This window comes from Onychomys torridus, chromosome 6 (assembly GCF_903995425.1).
Source record: "Onychomys torridus chromosome 6, mOncTor1.1, whole genome shotgun sequence".
NCBI classification, from domain to species: domain Eukaryota; kingdom Metazoa; phylum Chordata; class Mammalia; order Rodentia; family Cricetidae; genus Onychomys; species Onychomys torridus.
The window spans coordinates 84,276,793-84,288,229 of record NC_050448.1 but is presented as its reverse complement, the minus strand read 5'-3'; the positions used below and the strand labels follow the sequence as shown (position 1 = coordinate 84,288,229).

Genomic DNA, 11,437 nt, shown 5'->3' with positions numbered 1-11,437 from the left:
TTTAGATTCATAAACACGGCCAAAACACTGATTAATTTTTTATGGTTGATGACCTGAAGAACTAGGTTCCCGAATCTAAAGTAAAATACAGAGACCATTTACTCTTCTGTTTGTCCCTGCCCTGGGGTTATTTCCATGTCACCGACTGTTCCTGTAACTGGAGTCCTTGTGCACAATAGTCTGGTAGCTGTCAGATCAGCTGAGTCCTTTCTTCAAGAATAGGTGCTAGATTAAGGCTTCATGTTGGGGGCGCGACTTTTTGTCCTCAAGCTGAGAGTTGAGCCTCCCCGAATGACAGATTCCCACAGTCTGAGTTTGAAAACGGAGCTCTGCAAAGAAAAGGAAGAAGGGAGAATGTCTTGGTTCTTTAGCTATCTGGCCTGTCTCCAGTTCCCAGTGCCAGTTTCCGGAGCATCCAGCAGGTGGCGATGGCGGCAGTTGTTAAGAGGGTTTGGAGCAGGAGAAAAGATTTTGCCTCCAGGGTGCACAGAACAGAATCTTGGGGCAGAGGTGGCAAAAGATCTAATCCCTCCTCTCTCGGAGAGGGTGTGGCCCTCTGCCTTCTGGGTCAGGAACCGTAGCTCTGGTTACACAAGGGAGGAAGGGGAGTGCCTGACTGGGATTGGTGCAGAGTGGGGAGGGACGGGACGAGTCTGCATAAAGTCACAGCTTGTCCAAAGACCCAGCTCTACCCTGCTGAAGCCAGTCTGAGAAGAGCAGCCCCAGCCCCAGCCCCAGCACTATGCCTATGATACTGGGATACTGGAACGTCCGCGGTGTAAGAGAGGGGACCCGGATGTGAAACAGAAAGCTCATAACAGCAAGGCCCTTTCTGGCAGAGGGATCTGCACGGGCATCCCTAGAATATTTTGCCTGTAACTCTCAGCGCTCAGGAGAGTACACTGTCATTGGGGGGGCGGGGCGCGGGGGGAGGTGCGAACTCGCGCCTGGATATGCACACATGGTGGCTGTATTTGTGCAGTGTGGGGGTCTCAAATGGAGAAGATGAAATCACACAGAAAGATAACCACAATTTCTCAGCTCTGTCTCCGATCTCTCCCAGCTGACACAATCCATCCGCATGCTCCTGGAGTACACAGACTCAAGCTATGAGGAGAAGAAATACACCATGGGGGACGGTAATGACACCTTCCCTGTCAGTCACCTGCTTCCCTTTTGCCCACTGATGTCCATCAACCCGTGCTTAGCCTCTTATACCTCAGGCCTGCAGTCCTGCTACAGTTGGAGTTAGAGCCTGCTGCTTCCAGAAACCTCTTTAGGGTGCAGTTTGGTTTTTCAATGTAGAACACCAAAAAAGTCAAGTTCCTGCTCCATGTGTTATTTATAACTAACTAGACTGGGTGCACTATTGGGGTCCAGGCTCCTCTATTACCAGTAGGTGTTTATTACCTCTCCTCCATCTTGTTAATGACTCTGTGAGTGGTTGTGCCCGCGTGTGCGCGCGGACGCGCGCGCGCGCGGACACACACACACACACACACACACACACACACACACTGCCTCAGGAGTAGGGGAGGATACTGGACTGATTTCTTTTCACGTCGTCTTGTCTACAGCTCCTGATTATGACCAAAGCCAATGGCTGAGTGACAAATTCAAGCTAGGCCTGGACTTTCCCAATGTAGGTGCTGGGAAGGGGAGGTTTGGGGAAGGCATGGCGTCCTCACCTCATCTTCTTGCTTGGCTGAGGGGGTTTGGGATCAGAGCTTCTGCTCACCTCCTCCCATTCCTGGTGGAGGGCTCACCATGCCAGGCACATTGAGTGCCAAACTACCTTCTCACCCAGAAAAGAGATACAGGGACTCCATATCCCATCTGACTCTCCCTACTTTTCTTTTTCAGCTGCCCTACTTAATTGACGGGTCACACAAGATCACCCAGAGCAATGCCATCCTGCGCTACCTTGCCCGCAAGAACAATCTGTGTGAGTGGCCTAGCAGCAGGCTGGGTCATGGGGGACAACCTCCTTGTCTTGGCTGGTGTGGGATGCTGAGGGTGAGTGTGCTGTATGTGCTGCAGGTGGAGAAACAGAGGAGGAGAGGATTCGTGCAGACATTGTGGAGAACCAGGTTATGGACAACCGCATGCAGCTCATCAGGCTCTGTTACAACCCTGACTTTGTGAGTTGCCAGTGGTAGAGCAGACAGGGTTTGCTGCAGGACTTAAAGTCATGTGTTCAGATCTGCAGCATCCTTCTTCAATGAATGAACTGTGTTATTGATACCCCAAGCTCTCCTTTACTTAACAGAGAAGGACCCTCATAACCCCAATGAGACAGCACATGAACACTGTGAAACTATCTACTAGAGTAACCATGCAAGAGATGGTACACATTCTTCTGGTGGACATTTGATCTAAGTCCTTCAGCATAGTTGTAAATCTCAGCTGTATCTGTCCTTTGACCTCTTCCGTGTGTCATCTTTCCCAGTGGTCATACCAAAAGCCTCCAGGATGAAATTAGAGGATGTGGGAATGGCCTGGTGGTTAAATATTTGCTGTGTGGCATGAGGGCTTTAGAATGGACCCTTAGCACCACATGAAAACCCGAGAGTGGCAGCATGCTCTTATAATCATAGTGCTCTGGGGGAGAAATGGGAGGGTTTCTGGGGCTCTAGAGCTCTAGATTCAATGAGAGACCCTGTTTCCAAAAATTAGGGTGGACAGTGATTGAGAAAGACACATGGCATCAACATTGGACCCCCTTCTACCAACAGGCAGCAGTATACTCCCCAAATGATGAACATAGGTCATATTGCACACTGGTCTCACTCATCTATCCAATGCGTTCCCCATAGTTCTGTCTTAGGTATCAACAAAAATCAGGACATATTTTTTATAGGCATGCTCTTCACATATGTTCTCATGCTCTTCCCAACCCAGTATAACTGTCTTCTCCTGGGGTCATTATGTCCTTTTTATCTGTGGTTCCACTGGGTCTCTGAGGCCAGAACATGCAAGTTTGCTAGAACATAAAATAGTACTGGTTTGGACTTCAGTCATGGCAAATTCCAGGGACAGTGTGAAAATCCAATCTGAGTCTCCCTCACCTCTCACATTAATTCTACTACCAATAAAATAGTGATGTGTTAAATGGAGGCCTAGACACAGACCTGGCCCATTGCTGGGAAGGTGGCTGCTCCCTTGCTCAGCTCTGGGAGCCAACCTCTCTGCTGGGGAGCCTGAGTCTTAGCGTGATGACAGCTGTTTTCTGCCTCAGGAGAAGCTAAAGCCAGAGTTCTTAAAGACCATCCCTGAGAAGATGAAGCTCTACTCTGAGTTCCTAGGCAAGCGGCCCTGGTGTGCAGGGAACAAGGTAATGAGAGGGTGTGGGGAGGAAAAGTTGCCATTCTTCCCAGGCCTCAAATTCCAGCACATTAACCCTTGGCTTCCTACAGATCACCTATGTGGATTTCCTCGTGTATGACATCCTTGACCAGCACCGTATATTTCAGCCCCACTGCCTGGATGCATTCCCAAACCTGAAGGATTTCATGGTCCGCTTTGAGGTGATGCCCTGATTCTCCTTCTCATTTGATGTCCTTTTTCCCTTCTCCCTTTCCAGGATGACTTTTGTCTTAGTATTTCTATTACTGTGAAGAGACACCATGATTATGGCAAGTCTTATAAGGAAAACATTTAACTGAGGTGGCAGCTTATAGTTTTAGAGGTTTAGTCCAGTATCATCATGGTAGGGACCATGGCAGTTGAAAGTATGGGTGCATTCAGGCAGACATAGACTGGAGAAGCAGTTGAAAATTCTACTTGTTGATCTGAAGGCAACAGGAAGTGTTCTGACACACTGGGCAGTAACTTGAGCAAAGGAGACCTCAAAGCCTACCCCCATACTCACACACCACCACCACACCTACTCCAACAAGGCCACCCCTTGTCATAGTGCCACTCTTGTAGCTGAAGTTTTCACACATTCACAGCATACAAAACATCCCACAGAACCTCCCCTTTTCTGTCTAATCAAATAGGAAGGTTTTAACTTTAACATAGTAAAATTACATATACTAGAACAGGTATCAAGCAAGAATTACAGTTATAATATCTAGTCTATTTGTATTTGGCAAAAATCAGAGAAAATATTCTATCTAGCATACATTTGTGAGTCTAAAGTTTCTTATCTAATTTATCTTTTATCATAACCAAGGAAAATTATAATTATAACTATCTAGTCTTCAACTATATCAAAAACCTCAGAAGGATATAATATTATCTAAAAAAAACTGGAAGAGCATTGTAAGCAACTTCTAAAACTCTGGAAATGACAGAGACAGCTGCCTGCCTGGACAGTCATCCAAAGTTCCTCTGCAGCGTTGGGGCATCCATCTTCAGCCTATAGGCCAGTCTCTCAGTCACTTTTCTCTGGGTCCTGTAGAGTATCTGGAAGTCTCCTCTGAGACACAGGAACCTGAAGGACCATCCAGCCTTGCAAAGTTCACCTTCCTATGGGTCCTGCATGTTCAGTCAATACAACATTTTGTCAAGCAGACCAGGCAAGAACAGTTTCTTACCCAAATGGCTATTTTTGTCAAGAAGAAGATATACTCTATATGGAGTTTCTTTGATGCCCATCTTTACTTTTGAACTAAATTGGTGCTGCCAGGAGCAGATGTATCTCACTGTCCAGAAAGTCTAAGTTTTAAAAGCATTTTGAATGCCGTATTCTGTAGGTCTTTGAAGTGTTTGAAAATAACCTGCCTATTTGAAATGTATCTATGTATACCAAGAAAACTTAACTAACATAACTATAAGTTTGATTATCATAGATGACTAATTATTAATCTGTATTTCTCAAGTATACACTACAATTTCAAATGAGTGCACAAATTAAGAGTAGAAATATATATAAGTATAGCAAAATTAACTTTAAATTTGTATCAATGAACTAAAACCCATAGCATTGTAAAACATTTTTAAATAAGTTGTTGCTCTTTAAAAGTAGGTTCAATAATCTACCCTTTCATGCTATCATATCTGTGTCCTACATTTCTATATCATATCTTCCTTTCTTGATTTAGAAAGAGATTGACTATGACCATTAACAATTCGCAACTAACAATCTAAACAAAGACAAACATCCATCATCCATTTTTTGGGGGGAATGTGGACGTAGTTTTCCAGTCTACTTCCTGCTGATAGAGGGCACTGTATTTTTATGGGAACATAAAGAAAATTTTAGGATTATGGTCAAGTCCTGACTGGATTAGTCTATGAGACTGTATTCTCTGAGTCAGTTGCCTTGAAGTTGATTTTGGATGTTGGATGATCTGGGCCATGGTGTCATTGGGGACCTTTCAGGGTATCTTGGCTGGTGAAATCATATTTGCCTTAAAGCAATCCACAGGTTCTCATCTTCTGTGAAAACAAAAGCAGACCTCTTTTTCAAGGCAATGTATCCTTAGCCATAAATTTTTAAATCAAGATACCTTTAAAATATATATATATTGATTTAACTCAGCAGCTTTTATAATCAAATGTCTTTCTGCAGTAAAAAATCTCAAAGAAAATATAATCCAGACTCTCTTTGTGATTTTCATCTTTTCATGGCTTATTTTTTAATTACTTTTACTGTCTCTTTAAAGACTATTTTTAAAAAGCTTTCTACTTCTTTATATAACTATCTATGTTCTTTTCTCTCTCTCTTTCAAGTCTACATACATTTTTACACATACTGTAAACCATTTAGAGGTTTACTTAATCTGAATCTGACTTATTGTGAATCTACTGCTTTAAACTGCAGAATTGTTAGGACTGACATGGCAGCTTTGGTTGCTGGCTCTGCCCATCTCTGAGAAATGCTAGGCCTATTGGCTGTGCTGTTGCTGACCTGAGAGACAACTAGGAAGCTGGTTTTAGTTCCATTTTAGATTTTTTTTTTAATGCTTTCTTAGGTTTTAGGTGGAAACTCTTGCCCCACATTGGGCGCCATTTGTTGTTGAAGTTTTCCTGGTATCCTGCCTGGTCAGCAGCCGCTCAGACCCAAGTAAAACTGCTTGGCCATTAGCTCAGGCCTACCACTGACTAGCTCTTATACTTAAACTCAGCCCATTTCTATTAAGCTATATATGTCACCACAATTTCTGTGGCTTTTCCTGTGTGCCATTACATGCTGCTCCCTGGACAGTGGGCTGGCATCTCCTGAATCAACCTTCCTCTTCCCAGAATTCTCTTTATCTGCTTGTTTCATCTATACTTCCTGCCTGGCTACTGGCCAATCAGTTTTTTATTTATCAATCAGTCAGAGCAACACATATTCACAGCACACAAAACATCCCACAACACACTCCCTTTTGGGCCATTTTCTTTTAAACCACATCCTACTCCCTGGATCCAAAAGCTAGTCACTATATTATAATGCAAAAATACATCATTCAGTTCAACTTCAAAAGTCTCCATAGTCTATCACAGTCTCAAACTTATTTAAAAGTCTGAAGTTCAAAGTCTCTTCTGAGATTCATACAATCCCTAAATCTCCTATAAAATCAAAATCAGAAAGCAAATCATATACTTCCAATGTATAATGGCATAGGATATACATTATCATTCCAAAACACAGTGGGGAAATACCCAACCAAAGCAAGACTAAAAACCAGCTGGGTAAACTCTAAACTCTGCATCTCCATATCTGATGTCAAAGCACTCTCAGATCTCCAACAAGACCACACCTACTCCAACAAGACCACACCTACTCCAACAAGGCCACACCTCCTAATAGTGCCACTCCCTTTGGGGGACACTTTCTTTCAAACCACCATAACTGTCTACTCCTTGCAATGGGAATGAAGAATAATTAACTTTTGTTGAGCACTGACTGACCTTGTGTTCAGTTCTTAGATCTTCTGCATGAAATTTCTCATCACAACCTAAATATTCTGTAGCAATGTCTGCTCCGTTGGACTGTTAAGGATGCTGACTACAGAGATTGTCAGTTTCTCAGGGAACCAGTACCACTGGAGGAGGTTGTGTTTGTTTCCCTGAGTGCTTGTAGCTTCAAGAACAGAGGACAGTAGAGCTCCCTGATGCCAAAGAACAAAAGCCATATGTTGCCAGGGAGCCTGGATTTTCCAGCCCTGAGGCCTATGGAAATTCAGGGCATGTCAGGAGAGTATAGCAAGTGCTGTTCAGAGGGGGAAATATGGCAGGCAGGACTGATGTGCAGTGCCAAGGTGCAGTATGCATATCTGGCCTGTCCAGATTCCTGACTGGGGAAGCACTGGGACCCAGGGCTACAGCTGGTGCCAGGCTGAGTGGACACGTCACGGCTGCTGGAGGATGTTATCTTGAGTTGTTCAATGTTTCGGTATTCTGTTTCTTTCCTTTCATCTTCCTTCGCAGCAACAGCTTGGTGTTTGTCTGTGAAATCGTTGAAATGGGTTTTTCTGTCCTTTTCATTCACCTTCTCTGGTGTCTCTACATGTGGCACAGTTTCAGCTCAGTAGGACTTGGAAAGGTGCATCTCCATCCAGGGATGCAGCGTAGCAGGCATGCCTGACTATGAGGTACATGTGACAGCCACAAAACCTACTTCACTAGAGATTTGGGGGTCGAGGCTGTAGTCCAATGGGATTCTTAGCATGGAATCTTCTTTTCTGTCCTCACTTCCCATCAAGGGATGTATTTTGTCAGTTTCCATCAGCTTGGATTCTGGTCCAGGCTGCTCAGCTCTGGAGATTGTGTAAGAACTGGCTGTACAGCACAGTGAGAGTGTGGGAGGCTGCAGTTCAAGGCCAGCTAAGCCTGCCCACTTGGGTACAGGCAGCAACTTTGAATTCTTCACAGCTTGTCTAGGCATCCTATTGGAAAGACGGCACACAGCACAGAGTCTTTCTGTAGGGTCTTCACTAGTAGGGCTGGGAACAATAAGGATGGACACACTGAGTATGCATTCAGCCTCCAGGTTTTAACATTTAGGTTTTTCTGCTTCAAGAGAATAGCAAAGGCCACTCTATTATCTCCTTGCTGGTTCACTTATTCCCATCCTCATTAAGTCAGGATTTGCTGAGGTATTGGGTGTGGTCTTTGCTCTCTTCCAAAGTACACTGACATGGTACTGGTGCCTTTGTTCTTCTTGGTCCCTCTTCCTTGTGGAACAACAGGCAATAAGGAGCCTGCTAGGAAAAAAGCAAGAGTGTTTGTATTAACAGAGAGTGATGAGGGGTTTCTTGCTTGGGGAGTGAGGAAGAGAGCCAGAGTGGAAGATGCAGAGATCTTCTTTGTAGACAGTGGTATAGACTGTTGTCTTTCTAACTGTGTGAGTAGAAGGGAAGCACCTAGCCTCTGTGTGGACTCCCTCCTGTTGAATGCAGAGCAGATCACTGTTCCGCAGGATCTTGCGGAGTGCTTCCTTTCTACCTGTACAGCAACTGCAGATGGACACACAGCTGACAGCAGTGTTGAGTTTCTCCTTCATTACTGGGAATCAAAGGCTTCCCTTGCCAGTGTTGGACACCTGAGCAGCTCATGCTGTTTTGGGGTTCTTAGAATGAAACCTATGTAACCAGTGGTGCCTTAGATCCTGAATTCCTGCCTTCTCCTTCCCCTGCAGGGCCTGAAGAAGATATCTGACTACATGAAAAGCAGCCGCTTTATATACAAACCATTTTATGTAAAGCTGGCCTTTTGGAACCCAAAATAGGACAACAAAGCCCAGACCCACAGGAAAATTCATGACCATCCTGCTGGCTCTGGCCCTTGGGCATGGCTCTGTGTCCCCACCAAATGTTGTTTTCCTCTTCTTTTTATTCCCCATTCTTTCATTTCTTCTTACAAGCCCTTCCTTCAGTCAAGCCTCTGTGTCCTTGGGCTCCCCATTTCTTCCTCAGTCTCCTGCTCCTATTCCTTTTTCCTGCCCTGTATCCAGCCATCCCTCACTGCTGCTTGGAGGAATGGACCTACCATGATCCATGGCATATTATAGCAGATGATAACTGATATGCATAAGGTCAACCCACAAGATGAATAACTCTCTGATGGAGGAAACTCTTCAATCAAGGCTTCCAGGGCCACTGCCTACACATGACTCTTCTGCTTCTGTCTGTACTGTTTTACACGTGCCACTACATTTCTCCTCTAAATACAGCTATGAGTATTTTCCCTACTGCCTATGTGTTTATCTGGTGAATATATTCCATCTACTGGACACATATATATCTGTAGATGGTCAGGAAGATGATTTCTTCTTAAGATGTATAATTTTGGTGAATAGAAATAATGCTAGGATACTTTTCATAGCTCAGGATGACATAGGAAAATAACAGTGTTCTCTGGTACAAAGATACCTTTTTACACAATTAGCTGATTTAAGACCTCAGAGCAAATTCAGTGCAAATAAATGCACATGGACAAATTCCCAAGTGTCTGTTGAACCAAGGTCAGGCACAAAGGCAACTTTAGTAGACATAACACCCTGTATAAATTCTCTCAGCAATTGATTTTTTTTTTTTTTTTTTTTTGCACAAACTCCTAAATCTTTGTTTTATGATACAAGACTCAAGGTTCAGCCAACTAACTGATTATGTTTAGGTCCTGGGATGCTTTCAAGGTTACTGTCCCTCCAGGAGGTGCAGAAGCATTCAGTGTTAGGTTGCTCCCACCTGGTCACCAAGGAGCCTGGCTGACAGTTAAGCATTGTCATGGTAAATCACTTCCAGCTGATCAGTGTGACATCTCAAGTCTGAGAGAAACTATGTTATCTCATGTGTTATCAGAATGTCTCTGCTTCTTATTGTTTATTCAAGAAATGCATTGGGACCCTCAAAATGCAACTCATATTTTGTCTAGAGGTTTTTGTTGTTGTTGTTGGAGAGAGATGTAGCTGTGTGGAGACAGAGAGATTGTCAGAAGAAAAAGATTTGTCAAGATGAAATAAAAGAGAAAGTTACCATCAGAATGCATGTGTTTTCTTTCCTAATACACCTCAGATAGAAAAGTTTAGTTCTTGCTGACATCCTGTTTTTTTTTTTTTGTTTGTTTTTGTTTTTGTTTTTGTTTTTTTTTGCATACCCTGGGTGCAGTCTTGCTTGGAGTTGGATCTCTAAAGACCACACTATGTACCAGACCTCAGAATCCTCAGTAAGGTCTGAGAGATCAGATCTGCCTCTATGCTCACCCTGGTCCTCAGAGTGAGCAGCCCTGTCTGATCCCCAGTAAAGTCTGAATGACATTTGTCCTGTGTCTTGTTTGGTTAGCATCTCGGGACCAACTGTGTTGGTTTTGGGGGGTCTCTGTTTTGTTTCCTGCAGGAGGGGCTGGAGAAGGAAATGGAGGGACTCTGGGTTCTTCAGAGTCCTTGATGTCACTGTCCATGTCTCTGTGTTCCTCAAGCGGCATTCCCATGGGAGAGCTCTCCTCCATCTCTCAATTACTCTTCAGAGTGCAGTGCCCCAGTTGTCCATGGGAAGCTGTGTCATGCTTCAGAGAGACTCTGGGCTGAAGGGAAGGCTGAGCAGGCAGGCCCTAGACGCCCATCTCCTGCCGTCCTCCGCAGCTTTCCTAAGCTGAACACACACCCCTCGTTTGCGTTCTCAACATTCCTCCCCGTCCACATTCCCCACTGTCCACGGTTGATGTAGGGGTCTTGCCCTCAACTCGAGCCAGAGTGAGTTGAGGGTGGCTCCCTTCCTCCCTCTCCCTCATCCTTCTTTCATTGTTTCTTCAAGATTTATCTATTTTTATTTCATGTGCATGAGTGTTTTGCCAGCATGTGTGTGTAGGAGCACCACATGGGTACCTGGTGCCTGCAGATGCCAGAAGTGGGCATCAGACTCCTGGAGCTAGAATTACAGATGGGCATGTGGGTGCTGGGAACAGAACTGCTCTAAGAGCAGTGTTCTCTTAACCTGTGACCCACGTCTCCAGCCTCTGGCTGTTGGTGGTATTGATCCAGATCTCATGTCACCCACTCTGGCTGGGTCCTCACTCACTATGTGGCCGAGATAGCGCTTGATCTCATAATTCTCCTTTTCTGCCTCCTGAATCCTGGGATTATAGGTGTATACCACAATGCCAGCTTTGGATTGTTCATCTTTGATATGCATGGCCAGGCTTGGCACAGGGTTGATGAATGGAAAGTTTGGAATTTGAATCGGGTAACTCCAGAGAAGTTTGGAGTTTGGTCCATATAACCAGCAACTGGGCTTAGAGCTCTGGAAAGAAACATCTTATCCAGCCAGAGTCATTACAGCATCAGAGTCCAAGTCAGAGGCCCTCTCGGCTGAGCAGGGTTAAGAGGCTGCAGCTGCATATGGAAGAGCATAGCTGGGGTGGGCTGGCCTAGTGTGCTTGGCCCCAGTGACTTGGCATATGGTTAAAGGGCGTTTTGCATCAAGTCACCCATGAAGGACTTGGGCACATTGCAGATGCACCTGCTGAGCAGGGTCCCACGCCAGCGGCTGGATCATAGACTCTG

The 11,437-nt window shown here is 44.8% G+C and overlaps 1 protein-coding gene across 1 annotated transcript; it reads left to right on the top strand.

Annotated features, from left to right (window-relative positions):
• The first annotated feature begins 443 nt into the window (after nt 1-443).
• On the top strand, nt 444-9,856 carry LOC118585342 (glutathione S-transferase Mu 2-like). Its single transcript, XM_036189785.1, has 8 exons — nt 444-778; nt 1,064-1,139; nt 1,578-1,642; nt 1,864-1,945; nt 2,041-2,141; nt 3,239-3,334; nt 3,417-3,527; nt 8,576-9,856. The coding sequence occupies exons 1-8, from the start codon at nt 743-745 to the stop codon at nt 8,663-8,665; spliced, it is 657 nt and encodes a 218-aa protein (XP_036045678.1). The 5' UTR covers nt 444-742; the 3' UTR covers nt 8,666-9,856.
• The last annotated feature ends 1,581 nt before the right edge of the window (nt 9,857-11,437 follow it).

What these genes read in the sequence shown, in the direction of transcription:
- LOC118585342 (XM_036189785.1), top strand. Translation starts at nt 743, where the DNA reads ATGCCTATGATACTGGGATACTGGAACGTCCGCGGT. An exon ending in TGCCCGCAAGAACAATCTGT is followed by an intron (nt 1,946 to 2,040) that starts GTGAGTGGCCTA and finishes TATGTGCTGCAG; the next exon opens with GTGGAGAAACAGAGGAGGAG. An exon ending in ATTTCATGGTCCGCTTTGAG is followed by an intron (nt 3,528 to 8,575) that starts GTGATGCCCTGA and finishes CTTCCCCTGCAG; the next exon opens with GGCCTGAAGAAGATATCTGA.